General features: G+C 40.8%; 1 protein-coding gene across 1 annotated transcript; it reads right to left on the bottom strand.

Moving 5' to 3' along the window:
- Positions 1-5,558: 5,558 nt before the first annotated feature.
- LOC141153484 (alpha-1-antiproteinase F-like) lies at positions 5,559-23,697 on the bottom strand. Its single transcript, XM_073638315.1, has 5 exons — positions 23,592-23,697; positions 20,477-21,066; positions 11,140-11,410; positions 10,895-11,042; positions 5,559-5,767 (listed from the first exon to the last, which is right to left on the bottom strand). Exons 2-5 carry the CDS (start codon positions 21,057-21,059, stop codon positions 5,564-5,566), a joined length of 1,206 nt encoding a protein of 401 aa, XP_073494416.1. The 5' UTR covers positions 21,060-21,066; positions 23,592-23,697; the 3' UTR covers positions 5,559-5,563.
- Between the last annotated feature and the right edge of the window lie 1,311 nt (positions 23,698-25,008).

The raw sequence follows: 25,008 nt of genomic DNA on the forward strand, positions 1-25,008 counted from the left end.
CGGCATTCACTGTCCATACAGCTGCACCAATGACGCCGTGCATATAGCGGCATTCACTGTCCACACAGCTGCACCAATGACGCCATGCATATAGCGGCATTCACTGTCCATACAGCTGCACCAATGACGCCGTGCATATAGCGGCATTCACTGTCCATACAGCTGCACCAATGACATCATGCATATAGCGGCATTCACTGTCTATACAGCTGCACCAATGACGTCATGCATATAGCGGCATTCACTGTCCATACAGCTGCACCAATGACGTCATGCATATAGCGGCATTCACTGTCCATACAGCTTCACCAATAACGTCATGCATATAGCGGCATTCACAGTCCATACAGCTGCACCAATGACGTCATGCATATAGCGGCATTCACTGTCCATACAGCTGCACCAATGACGTCGTGCATATAGCGGCATTCACTGTCCATACAGCTTCACCAATAACGTCATGCATACAGCGGCATTCACAGTCCATACAGCTGCACCAATGACGTCATGCATATAGCGGCATTCACTGTCCATACAGCTGCACCAATGACGTCATGCATATAGCGGCATTCACTGTCCATACAGCTGCACCAATGACGTCATGCATATAGGTGCATTCACTGTCCATACAGCTGCACCAATGACACCATGCATATAGCGGCATTCACTGTCCATACAGCTGCACCAATGACGTCATGCATATAGGTGCATTCACTGTCCATACAGCTGCACCAATGACACCATGCATATAGCGGCATTCACTGTCCATACAGCTGCACCAATGACGTTGTGCATATAGCGGCATTCACTGTCCATACAGCTGCACCAATGACATCATGCATATAGCGGCATTCACTGTCCATACAGCTGCACCAATGACGTCATGCATATAGCGGCATTCACTGTCCATACAGCTGCACCAATGACGCCATGCATATAGCGGCATTCACTGTCTATACAGCTGCACCAATGATGCCATGCATATAGCGGCATTCACTGTCTATACAGCTGCACCAATGACATCGTACATATAGCGGCATTCACTTTCCATACAGCTGCACCAATGACATCATGCATATAGCGGCGTTCACTATCCATACAGCTGCACCAATGACATCATGCATATAGCGGCATTCACTGTCCATACAGCTGCACCAATGACGCCATGCATATAGCCGCATTCACTGTCCATACAGCTGCACCAATGACATCATGCATATAGCGGCATTCACTGTCCATACAGCTGCACCAATGACGTCATGCATATTGTGGCATTCACTATCCATACAGCTGCACCAATGACGTCATGCATATAGCGGCATTCACTGTCCATACAGCTGCACCAATGACGTCATGCATATTGTGGCATTCACTATCCATACAGCTGCACCAATGACATCATGCATATAGCGGCATTCACTGTCCATACAGCTGCACCAATGACGTCATGCATATAGTGGCATTCACTATCCATACAGCTGCACCAATGACATCATGCATATAGCGGCATTCACTGTCCATACAGCTGCACCAATGACGTCATGCATATTGTGGCATTCACTATCCATACAGCTGCACCAATGACGTCATGCATATAGCGGCATTCACTGTCCATACAGCTGCACCAATGACGTCATGCATATAGTGGCATTCACTATCCATACAGCTGCACCAATGACATCATGCATATAGCGGCATTCACTGTCCATACAGCTGCACCAATGACATCATGCATATAGCGGCATTCACTGTCCATACAGCTGCACCAATGACATCATGCATATAGCGGCATTCACTGTCCATACAGCTGCACCAATGACATCATGCATATAGCGGCATTCACTATCCATACAGCTGCACCAATGACATCATGCATATAGCGCCATTCACTGTCCATACAGCTGCACCAATGACGTCATGCATATAGCGGCATTCACTGTCCATACAGCTGCACCAATGACGCCATGCATATAGCGGCATTCACTGTCCTTACAGCTGCACCAATGACGCCATGCATATAGCTGCATTCACTGGCCATACAGCTGCACCAATGACGTCATGCATATAGCTGCATTCACTGTCCATACAGCTGCACCAATGATGTCATGCATATAGCGGCATTCACTGTCCATACAGCTGCACCAATGACATCATGCATATAGCGGCATTCACTGTCCATACAGCTGCACCAATGACATCATGCATATAGCTGCATTCACTATCCATACAGCTGCACCAATGACATCATGCATATAGCGGCATTCACTGTCCATACAGCTGCACCAATGACATCATGCATATAGCTGCATTCACTGTCCATACAGCTGCACCAATGACGCCGTGCATATAGCGGCATTCACTGTCTATACAGCTGCACCAATGACGCCGTGCATATAGCGGCATTCACTGTCTATACAGCTGCACCAATGACATCATGCATATAGCTGCATTCACTGTCCATACAGCTGCACCAATGACATCATGCATATAGCTGCATTCACTGTCCATACAGCTGCACCAATTACACCATGCATATAGCGGCATTCACTGTCCATACTGCTGCACCAATGACACCATGCATATAGCGGCATTCACTGTCCATACAGCTGCACCAATGACATTATGCATATAGCGGCATTCACTGTCCATACAGCTGCACCAATGATGCCGTGCATATAGCGACATTCACTGTCCATACTGCTGCACCAATGACACCATGCATATAGCGGCATTCACTGTCCATACAGCTGCACCAATGACATTATGCATATAGCTGCATTCACTATCCATACAGCTGCACCAATGACATCATGCATATAGCTGCATTCACTATCCATACAGCTGCACCAATGACATCATGCATATAGCTGCATTCACTGTCCATACAGCTGCACCAATGACATCATGCATATAGCTGCATTCACTGTCCATACAGCTGCACCAATTACACCATGCATATAGCGGCATTCACTGTCCATACTGCTGCACCAATGACACCATGCATATAGCGGCATTCACTGTCCATACAGCTGCACCAATGATGCCGTGCATATAGCGGCATTCACTGTCCATACAGCTGCACCAATGACGCCATGCATATAGCGGCATTCACTGTCTATACAGCTGCACCAGTGATGCCATGCATATAGCGGCATTCACTGTCCATACAGCTGCACCAATGACGCCATGCATATAGCGGCATTCACTGTCCATACAGCTGCACCAATGACATCATGCATATAGCGGCATTCACTGTCCATACAGCTGCACCAATAACGCCGTGCATATAGCTGCATTCACTGTCCATACAGCTGCACCAATGACACCATGCATATAGCGGCATTCACTGTCCATACAGCTGCACCAATGACGCCGTGCATATTGCGGCATTCACTGTCCATACAGCTGCACCAATGACACCATGCATATAGCGGCATTCACTGTCCATACAGCTTCACCAATGACACCATGCATATAGCGGCATTCACTGTCCATACTGCTGCACCAATGACACCATGCATATAGCGGCATTCACTGTCCATACAGCTGCACCAATGACACCATGCATATAGCGGCATTCACTGTCCATACAGCTGCACCAATGACATCATGCATATAGCGGCATTCACTGTCCATACAGCTGCACCAATGACATCATGCATATAGCGGCATTCACTGTCCATACAGCTGCACTTTTTTTGAATTTTTGTTTTTTTAGAAATACAATATTACAAGAATATTTGCTGATGTATGTGTGTGCATAAATACAGGAATATAGTTTTTGTTCCAATTTTAACCCATGGCACTGCAAGTCTGTTTGCTGTTTTTTTTTATATAAAAAGTTAGTTCTCTAAAGACCATCATACACATTAGATCAACATCAGCTGAACTTGCCAATATCAGCAGCTCAGCTGACAGTCTAATGTGTATGGGGGGCTTCTCACCTCTCCCCCAACCTATGATGGAGGGGAGATAATCATCTGGCATGTTGATTTCATACTCCTTTTGTTCTGTAGAGATAAGTCGACACCAAAGATGTCTGGCAGTGACTCTCTCTTATAGAGATCAGAGAGCAGCAGAGCTAGCGCTCTAGTGTATGGCGAGATGGCGGTCAGCTGAACGATTGGCCAGACCATTATTCAGCCGACAGCTATCTAAAGGGTATGGGGGTTCAATGGTCACAAAAAAAATATCTTGCTTCATTTTATCACGTTTGTCCTCAGATGTTTGCCTGACCCCATTGAGAGAGGATATCAAAGGGAACCTGTCAAGTGATTAATGCTGCATAACCCACGGGCAGCACGAATCACATCCTGACTGCACAATTACAGCCCGGTATATTATCCTCTGAACCATTTCAGAGAATAATATACTTTAAAGATCCCCTTTTCGAGAGACCTGTCAATCACCTGGTGCAGTGCTGGGAGACGCCAGCCCCCGTTAGCCCAATATTCTACTTATATTTTCTCTGAAACGCTGCAGTGTTAGAGAATTATACTCATAGCAACAATCATGGAGCCAGGATGCGAATCACTGGGGCCCTTAAGTTGAGTCTGTGATATTAAGGGGCTTCAATAGGGGCAAAATTACTTTGTAAGTGCTGCAATACATGGTAGGTATGCCCTTCCGGGTCGATGCCTATGCATTGTGTCCAAACCTTTTCCACCAAATTTTTTTTTTTGCCTGATGGGGGGCTCCATTAGGACTTTTTATATGAGGCCCCATAATTTCTATGTATTCCCCTATCGGCGGGGTCGAGGCGCAGTCACAGAATGCCGTATCTCCCAACTTTTAAAGACGGAGAGGGACACGTATTGTCATTTTTTCCATATTGAGCTCCCTTAGTGTCTTATTTGAAAACAGCGATTTGCATGTCGGCTGCTTTGGTTTGTGCCAGGGCTGATTTTCAGTCCCAGTCCGGCCCTGTCCACTCTGCACCCCCTGATGGAAAATCTCCCCCCTTATAATCCACCACGGTGTGAGAATATAACATTGTTTGTAATCCTGTATCTACTGTTAGGCTTATAGGCAAAGCATATTTCTATTGGGCCCCAATGCAAAATTAGAAACCAGGTCCCACCATGCTTGCTGGGAGGATGGGCTTTTCCTGCTGTGAGACTGGTGCTGAGCCAATCAGATCTTTCCACAATTCTGCAGAGAGAAAGAGAAGCTGCAGCTTCATCCCCCTCCTCCCCTCCTTGCACCTCTCTTGTTATTTTACTGTCACCTCTAGGAGAACTCGATCCTCAAAGCAACCGTCGAATGTTATAATACTTCTGTCTCCAGTAAACTTTGATGTTCCTCTATACTATACTCGTATACTATGGTGTATGGTTTCTACAATGTAGCAGCCGGGGTCATTATTTCTATGTCACATTGTACATGTTCCCTTAACACAAAAGTAATGATAAAAGTTCACTATGTGAAAACCAATGATGGTTCTGACCGGATACAGAAACTTTATAATCTGATCTCTAACAAATAAAGTCACAAAATACACAAAAATACCCGAAGGAGGCAACTTTATTTTTTCAGTAAATGACTCAGATCCTCTACGAAGGATTCAATGGAGAGAACTTTCCAGAGATGGATCCATAACTCTCCCCAATAATAGAACAGTCTTCATGCGCTTACAGTAAATCAAGGCGAAAAACGGACGATCAAATGTCAGCTCAAAATCTTTGGGAAGAGTAATTCCCTGTATGACATGAGCTCCACTGGATTCTGTCCCATTCTCAGCAATCTTAATGAGAGTTCGTTGGTACATCTAGATAAAAAGACAAGAGTCCAATTATTACCCTGTATACAAGAATATAACTACTATAATACTGCCCCCTATATGCAAGAATATCAATACTATAATACTGCCCCCTATATGCAAGAATATCAATACTATAATACTGCTCCTATGTACAAGAATATAACTACTATAATACTGCTCCTATGTACAATAATATAACTACTATAATACTGCTCCTATGTACAATAATATAACTACTATAATACTGCTCCTATGTACAATAATATAACTACTATAATACTGCTCCTATGTACAAGAATATAACTACTATAATACTGTCCCTATATACAAGAATATAACTACTATAATACTGCCCCTATGTACAAGAATATAACTACTATAATACTGCCCCTATGTACAAGAATATAACTACTATAATACTGCTCCTATGTACAAGAATATAACTACTATAATACTGCTCCTATATGCAAGAATATCAATACTATAATACTGCCCCCTATATGCAAGAATATCAATACTATAATACTGCTCCTATGTACAATAATATAACTACTATAATACTGCTCCTATGTACAAGAATATAACTGCTATAATACTGCCCCTATGTACAAGAATATAACTGCTATAATACTGCCCCCATTGTACAAGAATATAACTACTTTAATACTGCCCCTATTTACAAGAATATAACTACTATAATACTGCCCCTATTTAAAAGAATATAACTACTATAATACTGCCCCTATATACAAGAATATATCTACTATAATACTGCCCCTATGTACAAGAATATAACTACTATAATACTGCCCCTATTTACAAGAATATAACTACTATAATACTGCCCCTATCTACAAGAATATAACTACTATAATACTGCACCTTTGTGCAAGAATATAACTACTATAATACTGCTCCCTATGTACAAGAATATAACCACTATAATACCGCCCCCTATGTACAAAAATATAACTACTATCTTACTGTCCCTATGTACAAGAATATAACTGCTATAATACTGTCCCTATTTACAAGAATATAACTACTATAATACTGCCCCTATTTAGAAGAATATAACTACTATAATACTGCCCCCTATGTACAAGAATATAACTACTATAATACTGCCCCTATGTACAAGAATATAACTACTATAATACTGCTCCTATGTACAGGAATATAACTACTATAATACTGCTCCTATGTACAAGAATATAACTACTATAATACTGCCTCTATGTACAAGAATATAGCTACTATAATACTGCCCCTATGTACAAGAATATAACTACTATAATACTGCCCCTATGTACAAGAATATAACTACTATAATACTGCCCCGATGTACAAGAATATAACTACTATAATACTGCCCCCTATGTACATGAATATAACTACTATAATACTGCCCCTATGTACAAGAATATAACTACTATAATACTGCCCCTATTTACAAGAATATAACTACTATAATACTGCCCCTATGTACAAGAATATAACTACTATAATACTGCCCCTATGTACAAGAATATAACTACTATAATACTGCCCCCTATGTACATGAATATAACTACTATAATACTGCCCCTATGTACAAGAATATAACTACTATAATACTGCCCCTATTTACAAGAATATAACTACTATAATACTGCCCCCTATATGCAAGAATATAACTACTATAATACTGCTCCTATGTACAGGAATATAACTGCTATAATACTGCCCCCTATGTACAAGAATATAACTACTATAATACTGCCCCTATGTACAAGAATATAACTACTATAATACTGCCCCTATGTACAAGAATATAACCGCTATAATACTGCCCCTATGTACAAGAATATAACTACTATAATACTGCCCCCTGTGTACAAGAATATAACTACTATAATACTGCCCCATGTACAAGAATATAACTACTATAATACTGCCCCTATGTACAAGAATATAGCTACTATAATACTGCCCCTATGTACAAGAATATAACTACTATAATACTGCCCCTATGTACAAGAATATAGCTACTATAATACTGCCCCTATGTACAAGAATATAACTACTATAATACTGCTCCCTATATACAAGAATATAACTACTATAATACTGCCCCTATGTACAAGAATATAACTACCATAATACTGCCCCTATGTACAAGAATATAACTACTATAATACTGCCCCCTATGTACAAGAATATAACTACTATAATACTGCCCCCTATGTGCAAGAATATAACTACTATAATACTGCCCCCTATGTACAAGAATATAACTACTATAATACTGCCCCCTATGTACAAGAATATAACTACTATAATGCTGCCCCTATGTACAAGAATATAACTATTATAATACTGCCCCCTATGTACAAGAATATAACTACTATAATACTGCCCCTATGTACAAGAATATAACTACTATAATACTGCTCCTATGTACATGAATATAACTACTATAATACTGCCCCTATGTACAAGAATATAACTACTATAATACTGCCCCTATTTACAAGAATATAACTACTATAATACTGCCCCCTATATGCAAGAATATAACTACTATAATACTGCTCCTATGTACAGGAATATAACTACTATAATACTGCCCCCTATGTACTAGAATATAACTACTATAATACTGCTCCTATGTACAAGAATATAACTACTATAATACTGCTCCTATGTACAGGAATATAACTGCTATAATACTGCCCCCTATGTACAAGAATATAACTACTATAATACTGCCCCTATGTACAAGAATATAACTACTATAATACTGCTCTTATGTACAAGAATATAACTACTATAATACTGCCCCTATGTACAAGAATATAACTACTATAATACTGCCCCTATGTACAAGAATATAACTACTATAATACTGCTCCTATGTACAAGAATATAACTACTATAATACTGCCCCTATGTACAAGAATATAACTACTATAATACTGCTCCTATGTACAGGAATACAACTGCTATAATACTGCCCCCTATGTACAACAATATAAATACTATAATACTGCCCCCTATGTACAAGAATATAACTGCTATAATACTGCCCCCTATGTACAAGAATATAACTGCTATAATACTGCCCCCTATGTACAAGAATATAACTACTATAATACTGCCCCTATTTACAAGAATATAACTACTATAATACTGCCCCAATTTACAAGAATATAACTACTATAATACTGCCCCTATGTACAAGAACATAACTACTATAATACTGCTCCTATGTACAAGAATATAACTACTATAATACTGCCCCTATGTACAAGAATATAACTACTATAATACTGCTCCTATGTACAGGAATACAACTGCTATAATACTGCCCCCTATGTACAACAATATAACTACTATAATACTGCCCCCTATGTACAAGAATATAACTGCTATAATACTGCCCCCTATGTACAAGAATATAACTGCTATAATACTGCCCCCTATGTACAAGAATATAACTACTATAATACTGCCCCTATTTACAAGAATATAACTACTATAATACTGCCCCAATTTAAAAGAATATAACTACTATAATACTGCCCCTATGTACAAGAATATAACTACTATAATACTGCCCCTAAGTACAAGAATATAACTATTATAATACTGCCCCTATGTACAAGAATATAACTGCTATAATACTGCCCCCTATGTACAAGAATATAACTACTATAATACTGCCCCTATGTACAAGAATATAACTACTATAATACTGCCCCTATGTACAAGAATATAACTACTATAATACTGCCCCCTATGTACATGAATATAACTACTATAATACTGCCCCTATGTACAAGAATATAACTACTATAATACTGCCCCTATTTACAAGAATATAACTACTATAATACTGCCCCCTATATGCAAGAATATAACTACTATAATACTGCTCCTATGTACAGGAATATAACTGCTATAATACTGCCCCCTATGTACAAGAATATAACTACTATAATACTGCCCCTATGTACAAGAATATAACTACTATAATACTGCCCCTATGTACAAGAATATAACCGCTATAATACTGCCCCTATGTACAAGAATATAACTACTATAATACTGCCCCCTGTGTACAAGAATATAACTACTATAATACTGCCCCATGTACAAGAATATAACTACTATAATACTGCCCCTATGTACAAGAATATAGCTACTATAATACTGCCCCTATGTACAAGAATATAACTACTATAATACTGCTCCCTATATACAAGAATATAACTACTATAATACTGCCCCTATGTACAAGAATATAACTACCATAATACTGCCCCTATGTACAAGAATATAACTACTATAATACTGCCCCCTATGTACAAGAATATAACTACTATAATACTGCCCCCTATGTGCAAGAATATAACTACTATAATACTGCCCCCTATGTACAAGAATATAACTACTATAATACTGCCCCCTATGTACAAGAATATAACTACTATAATGCTGCCCCTATGTACAAGAATATAACTATTATAATACTGCCCCCTATGTACAAGAATATAACTACTATAATACTGCCCCTATGTATAAGAATATAACTACTATAATACTGCCCCCTATGTACAAGAATATAACTACTATAATACTGCCCCTATGTACAAGAATATAACTACTATAATACTGCCCCCTATGTACAAGAATATAACTACTATAATACTGCCCCCTATGTACAAGAATATAACTACTATAATACTGCCCCCTATGTACAAGAATATAACTATTATAATACTGCCCCCTATGTACAAGAATATAACTACTATAATACTGCCCCCTATGTACAAGAATATAACTACTATAATACTGCCCCTATGTACAAGAATATAACTACTATAATACTGCTCCCTATGTACAAGAATATAACTACTATAATACTGCCCCTATGTACAAGAATATAACTACTATAATACTGCCCCTATGTACAAGAATATAACTACTATAATACTGCTCCCTATGTACAAGAATATAACTACTATAATACTGCCCCCTATGTACAAGAATATAACTACTATAATACTGCCCCTATGTACACAATATATAAGAATCCATCTCCTATAATACTCGTGTCAATATAAACAATCTCTTGATTCTCCATCTTACTGTGGACACTTTCAATCCTGGTTTTTCTGAGATTCTGGAGAAATCTGCGGTGTCACTAAATGCTTGTGTTATTCCCATGTGGAGCAGCGCGAACCTCACATTGATTTGCTGTTCTATCGTTATCTCAGGGATGTAGAGATCCAGCAGACTGAGCATAAAACACAGAACATAGATGTATTATTACGGTTTTATTGGTCTTCTCTGAGGTTTGTAGGACGGCGCAGTCAGCTCGTGTCATCACTTACCTGGTCCGCGCCTCCGATATATAATATTCTAGGAGTTTTGGAGACAATTTAACTTGCAGCAAATCAAAATATCCTTTATTTGGCATAATGAGAAGCAGAACAAGGTGCTCGTTGTACGGGACCTCAACCATGACACAGCCCAGAGCCTTGTCCTTGAAAGTCCTGTATTGACCCACTCGATGCATCATTGGAACCTGGGGTGATTTTATTTGGTTCACCTGGAAACTTCTTCGCTTTGTCCCTTGGAAGGAGAATGGATTTTCCCATTTTGCTGGTGAAATAAGCGCAGAAGGACATCATTACCCATAAGATAGGGCTTGGATTAGATGCCCTCAAAGACTATGCAAGGACAAGCCAAGCTACTCCGCAGGATGAGGAGGACATGAATGGTTGTGACATCAGTAGTGTACATCCAGGGTCGGACTGGGGTGTCTGGGGCCCACAGGGGCAATTGACCCTAGGGGCCCACCCTACAGCTATATGCAAATACCTGTTAGCCTTTATCCCCGTTATAGTGGAGCTTCGACTGTAAAACACAGATGGTTCCTCCACATCTATGGTGCGCCACTATAACTGAGATGTACAATTACGGAAGTTTACATTACAGGGGTTCTTTGATGAAAACAATTTATCACCGATCCACAGGTTAGGTAGGTGATAACTTATTGATCAGTGGAATCTGAGCATTGGAAACCGCACCGATCGGAAGAATGGGGAACTTTTATCCCTGACCAGACACTTTTATCCCCATATTAATATAAAGCAGCAGGTGGGACTTCTGACCGCAGCTACATTCCCCCATGCTTTTTGGGTTTGGGCTTCCAGAAAAAGCCAAGTGCAGCCACTTAGATAATGAATGGATCAGTGGTCGAGTCGCACATGCCACTCCATACTAATGGGGATAAAAGCTCCACATTCTGCAGATCGGTGCAGGTTCCAGCAGTTGTCCTCCACCAATAAATAACTTATCATTTATCCTTTGGCCACATTCACACATTGAGTATTTTACATAAGTATTTGGTTTAGTATTTTACATCAGTATTTGTAAGCCAAAAGCAGGAGAGGAACAATCAGAGGAAAAGTAGAATAGAAACATGTCACCACTTCTGTATTATCACCACTGCTGGTTGGATATGGCTTACAAATACTGATGTAAAAAACTGACCAAATACTGAACGTGTGAACGTGGCCTTAGAATGAGAGATTACTTGTTTTTAATGTTGAACTCCTGTAAGTGCATATTTGCTACTGTGTAGTAGTCACAGGACAGGGAGGGGTTAAATGTCCAAGTAATTAATCTCTATTGGAAATCAAGAATCTTTCCCTTATTGATATCACAGAGATCAAATTACCTCCATACACAACACAATCCACTATACCAAGACTAATAATACCACATTCAATGGACAAATACCGCCACAACATGACCAGACCACATAGTGATCGAATAATATCACATACAAGAGAGAAATACTGCCACACCATGACCAGACTACATATTACCACAACATAGTAACCGAATAATACCACATGCAGGAGATATTTACCACCACACCATGACCAGATCATATATTACCAACACACAGTGACCGAATACTACAATATTAACAACACTAATCTTACCACTAGTGACATTAAACACAGGAGATCTGTATATAGTGTCAGTGTACAGGTAATACAGTGATCCCTATATTACCTGTACACTATGTACAGAGCTCCTGTATATAATATCACTGGTGATCACTGTATTACCTGTACACTGACACTATATACAGAGCTCCTGTGTATATAGTATACATCGAATACAGTGATCACCAGTGGCATTATACACAGAAGCTCTGTATATAGTGTCAGTGTACAGGTAATACAGAGATCACCAATGACATTATACACAGGAGCTCTGAATATAATGTCAGTGTACAGGTAATACAGGGATCATCAGTGACATTATACACAGGAGTTCTGTATATAGTGTCAGTGTACAGGTAATACAGTGATCACAAGTGACAGTATACACAGGAGTTCTGGATATAGTGTCAATGTACAGGTAATACAGGGATCACCAGTGATATTATACACAGGAGCTCTGAATATAATGTCAGTGTACAGGTAATACAGGGATCATCAGTGACATTATACACAGGAGCTCTGTATGTAGTGTCAATGTACAGGTAATACAGGGATCACCAGTAACATTATACACCGAAGCTCTGTATATAGTGTCAGTGTATAGGTAATACAGGGATCACCAGTGACATTATACATAGGAGTTCTGTAAATAGTGTCAGTGTACAGGTAATACAGTGATCACCAGTGACATTATACACAGGAGTTCTGTATATAGTGTCAGTGTACAGGTAATACAGGGATCACCAGTGACATTATACACAGGTGTTCTATATATACTGTCAGTGTACAGGTAATACAGGGATCAACAGTGACAGTATACACAGGAGTTCTCTATATACTGTCAGTGTACAGGTAATACAGGGATCAACAGTGACAGTATACACAGGAGTTCTCTATATAGTGTCAGTGTACAGGTAATACAGGGATCACCAGTGACAGTATACACAGGAGTTCTGTATATAGTGTCAGTGTACAGGTAATACAGGGATCACCAGTGACAGTATACACAGGAGTTCTGTATATAGTGTCAGTGTACAGTTAATACAGGGATCACCAGTGACAGTATACACAGGAGTTCTGTATATAGTGTCAGTGTACAGGTAATACAGGGATCACCAGTGACAGTATACATAGGAGTTCTGTATATAGTGTACAGGTAATAGAGGGATCACCAGTGACAGTATACACAGGAGTTCTGTATATAGTATCAGTGTACAGGCAATACAAGGATCACCAGTGACAGTATACACAGGAGTTATGTATATAGTATCAGTGTACAGGCAATACAGGGATCACCAGTGACAGTATACACAGGAGTTCTGTATATAGTGTCAGTGTACAGGTAATACAGGGATCACCAGTGACAGCATACACAGGAGTTCTGTATATAGTGTCAGTGTACAGGTAATACATGGATCACCAGTGACAGTTTACACAGGAGTTCTGTATATAGTGTCAATATACAGGTAATACAGGGATCACCAGTGACAGTATACACAGGAGTTCTGTATATAGTGTCAGTGTACAGGTAATATAGTGATCACCAGTGACAGTACACAGCAGTTCTGTATATAGTGTCAGTGTACAGGTAATACAGTGATCACCAGTGACATTATACACAAGAACTCTGTATATAGTGTCAGTGTACAGGTAATAAAGGGATCACCAGTGATGATATACACAAGAGCTCTGTATATAATGTCAGTGTACAGTTAATACAGGGATCACCAGTGACAGTATACACAGGAGTTCTGTATATAGTGTCATTGTACAGGTAATACAGTGATCACCAGTGACATTATACACAGGAGCTCTGTATATAGTGTCAGTGTACAGGTAATACAGTGATCACCAGTGACATTATACACAGGAGCTCTGTATATCGTGTTAATGTACAGTTAATACAGGGATCACCAGTGACAGTATACACAGGAGTTCTGTATATAGTGTCAGTGTACAGGTAATACAGTGATCACCAGTGACAGTATACACAGGAGCTCTGTATATATTGTATAGTGTACAGGTGATACAGGGATCACCAGTGACATTATACATAGGAGTTCTGTATATAGTGTCAGTATACAGGTAATACAGTTATCACCAGTGACATTATACACAGGAGCTCTGTATATAGTGTCAATGTACAGTTAATACAGGGATCACCAGTGACAGTATACACAGGAGTTCTGTATATAATGTCAATGTACAGGTAATACAGGGATCACCAGTGATATTATACACAGGAGCTCTGTATATAATGTCAGTGTAGAGGTAATACAGGGATCACCAGTGACATTATACACAGGAGCTCTGTATATCGTGTTAATGTACAGTTAATACAGGGATCACCAGTGACAGTATACACAGGAGTTCTGTATATAGTGTCAGTGTACAGGTAATACAGTGATCACCAGTGACAGTATACACAGGAGCTCTGTATATATTGTATAGTGTACAGGTGATACAGGGATCACCAGTGACATTATACATAGGAGTTCTGTATATAGTGTCAGTATACAGGTAATACAGTTATCACCAGTGACATTATACACAGGAGCTCTGTATATAGTGTCAATGTACAGTTAATACAGGGATCACCAGTGACAGTATACACAGGAGTTCTGTATATAATGTCAATGTACAGGTAATACAGGGATCACCAGTGATATTATACACAGGAGCTCTGTATATAATGTCAGTGTAGAGGTAATACAGGGATCACCAGTGACATTATACACAGAAGCTCTGTATATAGTGTCAATGTACAGTTAATACAGGGATCACCAGTGACAGTATACACGGAGTTCTGTATATAGTGTCAGTGTACAGGTAATACAGGGATCACCAGTGACATTATACACAGGAGCTCTGTATATAGTGTCTATGTACAGGTAATACAGTGATCACCAGTGACATTATACAGAGGAGCTCTGTAAATAGTGTACAGGTAATACAGTGATCACCAGTGACATTAAACACTTGAGCTCTGTATATAGTGTCAGTGTACAGGTAATACAGGGATCACCAGTGACATTATACACAGGAGCTCTGTATATAGTGTGAGTGTACAGGTAATACAGTGATCACGAGTGACATTATACACAGGAGCTCTGTATATAGTGTCAATGTACAGGTAATACAGGGATCACCAGTGACATTATACACAGGAGCTCTGTATATAGTGTCAGTGTACAGGTAATACAGTGATCACCAGTGTCATTATACACAGGATCTCTGTATATGGTGTCAGTGTACAGGTAATACAGGGATCACCAGTGACATTATACACAGGAGCTCTGTATATAATGTAAATGTATAGTTAATACAAGGATCACCAGTGACATTATACACAGGAGCTCTGTATATAGTGTCAGTGTACAGGTAATACAGTGATCTCCAGTAACATTATACACAGGAGTTCTGTATATAGTGTCAGTGTATAGGTAATATAGGGATCACCAGTGACATTATACACAGGAGTTCTGTATATAGTGTCAATATACAGGTAATACACGGATCACCAGTGACATTATACACAGAAGCTCTGTATATAGTGTCAGTGTACAGGTAATACAGGGATCAACAGTGACATTATACACAGGATTTCTGTATATAGTGTTAGTGTACAGGTAATACAGGGATCACCAGTGACAGTATACACAGGAGTTCTGTATATAGTGTCAGTGTACAGGTAATACAGGGATCACCAGTGACAGTATACACAGGAGTTCTGTATATAGTGTCAGTGTACAGTTAATACATGGATCACCAGTGATAGTATACACAGGAGTTCTGTATATAGTGTCAGTGTACAGACAATACAGGGATCACCAGTGACAGTATACACAGGAGTTCTGTATATAGTGTCAGTGTACAGGTAATACAGGGATCACCAGTGACAGTATACACAGGAGTTCTGTATATAGTGTCAGTGTACAGTTAATACATGGATCACCAGTGACAGTTTACACAGGAGTTCTGTATATAGTGTCAATATACAGGTAATACAGGGATCACCAGTGACAGTATACACAGGAGTTCTGTATATAGTGTCAGTGTACAGGTAATATAGGGATCACCAGTGACAGTATACACAGGAGTTCTGTATATAGTGTCAGTGTACAGGTAATACAGGGATCACCGGTGACATTATACACAGGAGCTCTGTATATAGTGTCAGTGTACAGGTAATACAGTGATCACCAATGACATTATACACAGGAGTACTGTATATAGTGTCAGTGTACAGGTAATACAGGGATCACCAGTGACAGTATACACAGGAGTTCTGTATATAGTGTCAGTGCACAGGTAATACAGGGATCACCAGTGACAGTATACACAGGAGTTCTGTATATAGTGTCAATGTACAGTTAATACATGGATCACCAGTGACAGTAAACACAAGAGTTCTGTATATAGTGTCAATGTACAGGTAATACAGGGATCACCAGTGACAGTAAACACAGGAGTTCTGTATATAGTGTCAATGTACAGGTAATACAGGGATGACCAGTGACAGTATACACAGGAGTTCTGTATATAGTGTCAGTGTACAGGTAATACAGTGATCACCAGTGACATTATACACAGGAGCTCTGTATAGTGTACAGGTACACAGGTGCTCTGTATATAGTGTATAGTGTACAGGTAATACAGGGATCACCATTGACATTATACACAGGAGTTCTGTATATAGTGTCAGTGTACAGGTAATACAGGGATCACCAGTGACATTATACACAGAAGCTCTGTATATAGTGTCAGTGTACAGGTAATACAGGGATCACCAGTGACAGTATACACAGAAGTTCTGTATATAGTGTCAGTGTACAGGTAATACAGGGATCACCAGTGACAGTATACACAGAAGTTCTGTATATAGTGTCAGTGTACAGATAATATAGGGATCACCAGTGACATTATAGATAGGAGTTCTGTATATAGTGTCAGTGTACAGGTAATACAGTGATCACCAGTGACATTATACATAGGAGTTCTGTATATAGTGTCAGTGTACAGGTAATACAGGAATCACCAGTGATGATATACACAGGAGCTCTGCATATAGTGTCATTGTACAGGTAATACAGGGATCACCAGTGACATTATACACAGGAACTCTGTATATAGTGTCAGTGTACAGGTAATACAGTGATCACCAATGACATTATACACATGAGCTCTGCATATAGTGTCAGTGTACAGGTAATACAGGGATCACCAGTGACATTATACATAGGAGCTCTGTATATAGTGTATAGTGTACAGGTAATACAGGGATCACCAGTGACAGTATACACAGGAGTTCTGTATATAGTGTCAATGTACAGGTAATACAGTGATCACCAGTGACATTATACACAGGAGCTCTGTATATAGTGTCAGTGTACAGGTAATACAGGGATCACCAGTGACAGTATACACAGAAGCTCTGTATATAGTGTCAGTGTACAGGTAATACAGTGATCACCAGTGACATTATACACAGGAGTTCTGTATATAGTGTCAGTGTACAGGTAATAAAGTGATCACCAGTGACATTATACACAGGAGTTCTTTATATAGTGTCAGTGTACAGGTAATACAGGGATCACCAGTGACATTATACACAGGAGCTCTGTATATAGTGTCAGTGTACAGGTAATACAGTGATCACCAATGACATTATACACATGAGCTCTGCATATAGTGTCAGTGTACAGGTAATACAGGGATCACCAGTGACATTATACATAGGAGCTCTGTATATAGTGTATAGTGTACAGGTAATACAGGGATCACCAGTGACAGTATACACAGGAGTTCTGTATATAGTGTCAATGTACAGGTAATACAGTGATCACCAGTGACATTATACACAGGAGCTCTGTATATAGTGTCAGTGTACAGGTAATACAGGGATCACCAGTGACAGTATACACAGAAGCTCTGTATATAGTGTCAGTGTACAGGTAATACAGTGATCACCAGTGACATTATACACAGGAGTTCTGTATATAGTGTCAGTGTACAGGTAATAAAGTGATCACCAGTGACATTATACACAGGAGTTCTTTATATAGTGTCAGTGTACAGGTAATACAGGGATCACCAGTGATGATATACACAGGAGCTCTGTATATAGTGTCCGTGTACAGGTAATACAGGGATCATCAGTGACAGTATACACAGGAGCTCTGTATATAGTGTCAGTGTACAGGTAATACAGTGATCACCAGTGACATTATACACAGGAGCTCTGTATATAGTGTCAGTGTACAGGTAATACAGGGATCACCAGTGACAGTATACACAGGAGTTCTGTATATAGTGTCAGTGTACAGTTAATACAGTGATCACCAGTGACATTATACACAGGAGCTCTGTATACAGTGTCAGTGTACAGGTAATACAGTGATCACCAGTGACATTATACACAGGATCTCTGTATATAGTGTCAGTGTACAGGTAATACAGGGATCACCTGTGACAGTATACACAGGAGTTCAGTATATAGTGTCAGTGTACAGGTAATACAGTGATCACCAGTGACAGTATACACAGGAGCTCTGTATATAGTGTCAGTGTACAGGTAATACAGTGATCACCAGTGACATTATACACAGGAGCTCTGTATATAGTGTCAGTGTACAGGTAATACAGTGATCACCAGTGACATTATGCACAGGAGCTCTGTATATAGTGTCAGTGTACAGGTAATACAGGGATCACCAGTGACATTATACACAGGAGCTCTGTATATAGTGTATAGTGTGCAGGTAATACAGTGATCACCAGTGATGATATACACAGGAGCTCTGTATACAGTATACAGTGTATAAGTGTGGTGTCTCTAGATGAAGTCCTTCATCTTCGCTTTTCTTTTTCATCCAGTGTAGCCTGCCATCACTTCTTTCAGCCAGGACTCGTCTCTGCATAAAATAACACCCAGTCATCAATAGCTGATCACTTCTGGTGCTCATTCCACACTCCCCCGCCTCCTCCGACTCTGTTCCTCCCCATGGAAAACAATATCCTCAAAAGTAAATTAAATTACAGCAGTAATGTCCCTTGAGTAGTTGTGTCGCCCACTTGCCACCATAAACCAATAATGTATGATCCTCATCCTGATCCTCATAAAATAATTATGTTGCCCCTTTATTTAATAAGGTCTCAGATCCTGGGCCCCTTTATTTAATGCTCCCATCCTGGACCCTTATGTCCACTTTAATAAGATCCCTGTCCTATGCCCCTTTATTTAATAGTTTCCCCATCCTGGGCCCCTTTTATTTAAAGGGAACCCGTCATGTCAGTTGGAGCATGTAAACTGCCCACTGCAATGTGCATCACTAACACGCTTTTTACATGAATATCGGCGCTATAACCTTTAGTAAGAAAAGCACTTTATATACCTATATCTTACTTGCTCGTTTAGTCATAGGGGTTTTCCTTTCTTTATTCAGTCCGGCTTGTCGCCGTCCACTCAATTTGAATCGTCCCCGGTTTGCGCCGACGTCACATGATTAGGCTTGTTGTGGTCCCGCGCTTGCGCACAGTATGCTGTCACCGACGCTTGCGCAATGTGTATTGTAAAGCCGCGTGTCGCTGTGACAATGAGGTGAGCAGTTACACCTGACCCTGGTATCTAAAGGGCCACAAGAGCCCCCCGTACTACATATAAAGACCCCATTGTTATATATGGCATATGGTGCTTGGAGGGACTCACCTTCAAAGCTTGCATAGTCCAGCAGAACCATCACTGTCCGTCTGTCCAGGTCACCGACCAGATCTTCTATTTTGCCATCTGTCCGGCAGCTGACTTGCTCGTTGATACTTTGGGCCGCCTTCTCTGGGTCTTTAAAGTCGACGCTTTGGACGGTGGCGTTGTAGTACTTGGCCAAGTCCTGCTGGTATTGGATCTGAGGGGTTTTGGAATTATCTAGGAAGAGCCAGTTGGACAATCTGAACTCCGCACCTTCTTTTTCTAATCTAATTTTTGCAAGAAAGTTCTTAAAGTCGTCTTTCAGGGTTTTGTCGGTTTGGGTGGAATTTAAAAACATGGCGTCCAGAATCTGCTGGCGAGTTGAGGATCTCGCCCCAAGAGCCAACAAGGCAGTGCTGGTGTAGATGCTCGGGGGGCAGATGAAGATGTTGGCGGGGGCTTTAGCCGTCTTGGAAGACACAAGTTTGAAAACTGTGATGGCGAACTGCATACTGGCCTTGGATAAGCTGTCGTCTTCCGCCTGCCTGCCATGCTGGGAAGAGATGCTCATGGGGACGGAAAACAAGAGGAGCAGAAGCAGCTGCATCTTCAGTCTGAAACACACAACGGTGATGACGGCAAGATTAGGTGCCTGGATTTAGGTCTTTCTCTTGCTGCCATTTCCACATTTCTTGCCCAGTCCTGACCATTGATGGATAGCTCCACAACCTTTTAATAATAGTAATGTTTCAGTTTAATACCCCTGCTTGCAGTCAGGGAATCGAAACGTTTGTTTGACCATCAAAAACTGAAAACCTATCCTGCTCACACAGCTGCTGGCTTTGTTACAATGTATTAATGTCGGTAAGGGTACGTTCCCTATGTATACCTCTGATACATACAGTGACTTGCGAAAGTATTCACCCCCTTGGCTTTCTACCTCTTTTGTTACATTACAACCTGTGTGTAAATATTTCTGTAATCCAATTTGTGTGTGATGCATCAGCACTAAATAGTCTAAGTTGGTAAAGTGAATTGAGAAAAATAAAGGCATAAATTCAATTTATGGGATCAAATAACTAAAAATTGGCATGTGCATAGGTATTCATCCCTTTTGCTATGAAGCCCCTAAAAATGTCTGGTGCAAGCAATTCCCTTCATAAGTCCCATGCTTAATGACAGAGGACGTCGTCCTGTGTGCAATCTAATGTCACATGTCTGTCAGTATATACACTTTACCTGTTCTGAAAAGCCACAGAGGCTGCAACACCATTAACAAGAGGCGCCACGAACCAAACACCATGAAGACCAAGGAGTTCTTCAAACATCACCATGAAGACCAAGGAGTTCTCCAAACATCACCATGAAGACCAAGAAGATCTCCAAACAACACTGTGAAGACCAAGGAGATCTCCAAACAACACCATGAAGACCAAGGAGATCTCCAAACAACACCATGAAGACCAAGGAGATCTCCAAACAAGTCAACGACACAGTTGTTGAGAAGTACAAGTCAGGGTTGGGTCATAAAAAAATATCCCAATCTCTGATGATTCCCCGGAGCACCATTAAATCCATTATCATCAAATGGAAAGAACATGGTACCACAACAAACCTGCCAAAAGAGGGCGCCCACCAAAACTCTCAGCCCAGGCTAGGAGGGTGTTAATCAGAGAGGCAGCACAGAGACCAAAGGTAACCCTGAAGGAGCTGCAGAGTTCCCAAGCAAAGAGTGGAGTATCAGTCCATAAGGCCACAATAAGCCGTACACTCCATAGAGGTGACCTCTATGGAAGAGTGGGCAGAAAAAAGCCTTTACTTACACACAACAATTGTAAGGTTTGTTTTGAGTTCGCCAAAAGACATGTAGGAGACTCCCCAACTTTATGGAGGAAGGTGCTGTGGTCAAATGAGACCAAAATTGAACTTTTTGGCCACCAAGGTAAACGCTATGTCTGGCACCAAACTAACACAGCTCATCACCCCAAGAACACCATCCCCACAGTGAAACATCGTGGTGGCAGCATCGTGCTATGGGGATGTTTTTCAGCAGAAGGGACAGGGAAAATGATCAGAGACAAGGGGAAGATGAATGTTACGAAATACAGGGATATTGTTGAGCAAAACCTGTTTCAGTCTGTCAGTGATTTGAGAATGGGACGGAGGTTCATCTTCCAACAAGACAATGACCCAACACATACTGCTAAAGCAACACTCGAGTGGTGTAAGGGGAAACATAGAAATGTTCTGGAGTAGCCGAGTCACAGCCCAGACCTTAATCCAAGGGAGAATTTGTGTTCAGACGTGAAGATTGCTGTTCACCAGAGGAAACCATCTAACCTGAAGGAGCTGGAGCAGTTTTGCCTTGTGGAACGGGCAAAAATCCCAGTGGCCAGATGTGGAAAGTTCATAGATACTTATCCAAAGCGATTTTCAGCTGCAATTGCCACAAAAGGAGGCTCTACAAAGTACTGACTTTAGGGGGGTGAATAGTTATGCACACTGAAGTTTTCAGTTATTTTGTCCTATTTGTTGTTTGCTTCACAGTAAAAACAAAACCAAATGTTCACAGTTGTAGGCATGTTCTTTACAAGAACTGATGCAAACCCTCAAAAAAAAAAAAAAACAGTGAAATTCCAGGTTGTGAGGTAGCAAAACACGAAAAATGCCAAGGGGGTGAATACTTTCGCAAGTCACTGTACATATATCCAAACAATGTGAAATCACCCTAAGAATCGTCAGTCTGAAATCCAGGACATATACAAGATATATTGTATCAAGCTGTGTGATCCAGACCAGTTCCATTCCCTGACAGCCAGCAGAGATTTTGACAAGTCAGGTGCTTTGAATACATTATTGGAGTGTTTAAGCCTTAAAGGATCAGCATACTAATTAATTGTGCAGTAATTGCATTTATTCCTCACGATCTGGCGCCATTTTAGTAAAGTCCCTCAGATTTATCGTCACCTGCTCAAAAGTAAATGAGGCCGGACACGTCCAGGACCCGGTAACACAAGTATGAGATCCCTATGGATAGAGCGCCCCTCTAATGAATTATTCTTTTTTTTATAAGACTAATGATCGTTTGGTCAAAAAATAATTAAAAAGTAAAAGTTACAAAACCCCAGAAATCTCTCACCGTTGTCTCCGCGCCGCCGACCTCAGTCGTACAGGGAACCTCGGTGACTGACGTTTATATCACCGGACACTTCCCTGCCCTATCTGATCCGTGAAGAAGTCATGATGACCTGACCCTCGTAATAAAGCGCTAGGACAGCCGAGGGGTTAATGAGTAACACAGTATCACCCTGTTACAATTAAAGGGATGTTCTAGAAGAAGTTGTATCAAATTCTACAAATAATAAACTACTGAGGAAAGTTATCAAATCAGTCCAAAACAGGAGTCTCCAGAGCTGCACGGACCCAGAGCAGACCTGCGGTGCCACGGGGCCCCGGCCTGTCTGCTGCTGGTGGAGGATAGTGAGGTGGACAGCCACTCAGGGGCGGACATAGCCGGTGCACATAAGATAGGAGAGGGCCCTCTCAACTAGAAAATGGCCATGAACTCTGTATTAAATATTGTATACAGTGGAGAAAAAAAGTATTTAGTCGGCCACCAATTGTGCAAGTTCTCCCACTTAAAAAAGATGAGAGAGGCCTGTAATTGACATCAGGGCCGGCTCCAGGTTTTCATGGGTCCCGGGCGAAAGAGTCTCAGTGGCCCCTTTAACACATACCACAAGTCATGATGCACAGATAAAGTAGAGAAATATATATTTAGTACAATGCTGAAGATTTCACTTCTTACATTACATGAGTGATATCTATTGTAAATTCTACAAAAGCTCAGAAACCGGCGAATTTCTCCACACAGTATACTAGTCCCCATAAAATGCTCCATACAGGATACTGGCCCCCTATAACGCTCCATACAGGATACTGGCCCCCATATAACGCTCCATACAGGATACTGGCCCCCACATAACGCTCCATATGGGATACTGGCCCCCATATAACACTCCATACAGGATACTGGCCCCCATATAACGCTCCATACAGGATACTGGCCCCCATATAATGCTCCATACAGGATACTGGCCCCCATATAAATCTCCATACAGGATATAGCCCCCACATAACGCTCCATACAGGATACTGGCCCCCACATAACGCTCCATACAGGATACTGGCCCCTATATAACGCTCCATACAGGATACTGGCCCCCATATAACGCTCCATAAAGAATACTGGCCCCCATATAACGCTCCATGCAGGCTGTTCCCCCCACATAATGCTCCATGCAGGCTGCTCCCCCAACATAATGCCTAATGCACGCTGTTCCCCCCACATAATGCCCCACACAGGCTGCTCCCCCCACATAATGCCCCATGCAGGCTGTTCCCCCCATATAATGCCCCATGCAGGATGTCACCGCCCTTATAATGCCCCATGCATTATGTCACCCCCCCAATAATGCCCCATGCAGGATGTCACCCCCGCATATAATGCCCCATGCAGGATGTCACTCCCCATATAATGCCCCATGCAGGATGTC

Source organism: Phyllobates terribilis, unplaced genomic scaffold (genome assembly GCF_046119375.1).
Source record: "Phyllobates terribilis strain yellow unplaced genomic scaffold, ASM4611937v1 Scaffold_7__3_contigs__length_470593459, whole genome shotgun sequence".
Taxonomy (NCBI): Eukaryota; Metazoa; Chordata; class Amphibia; order Anura; family Dendrobatidae; genus Phyllobates; species Phyllobates terribilis.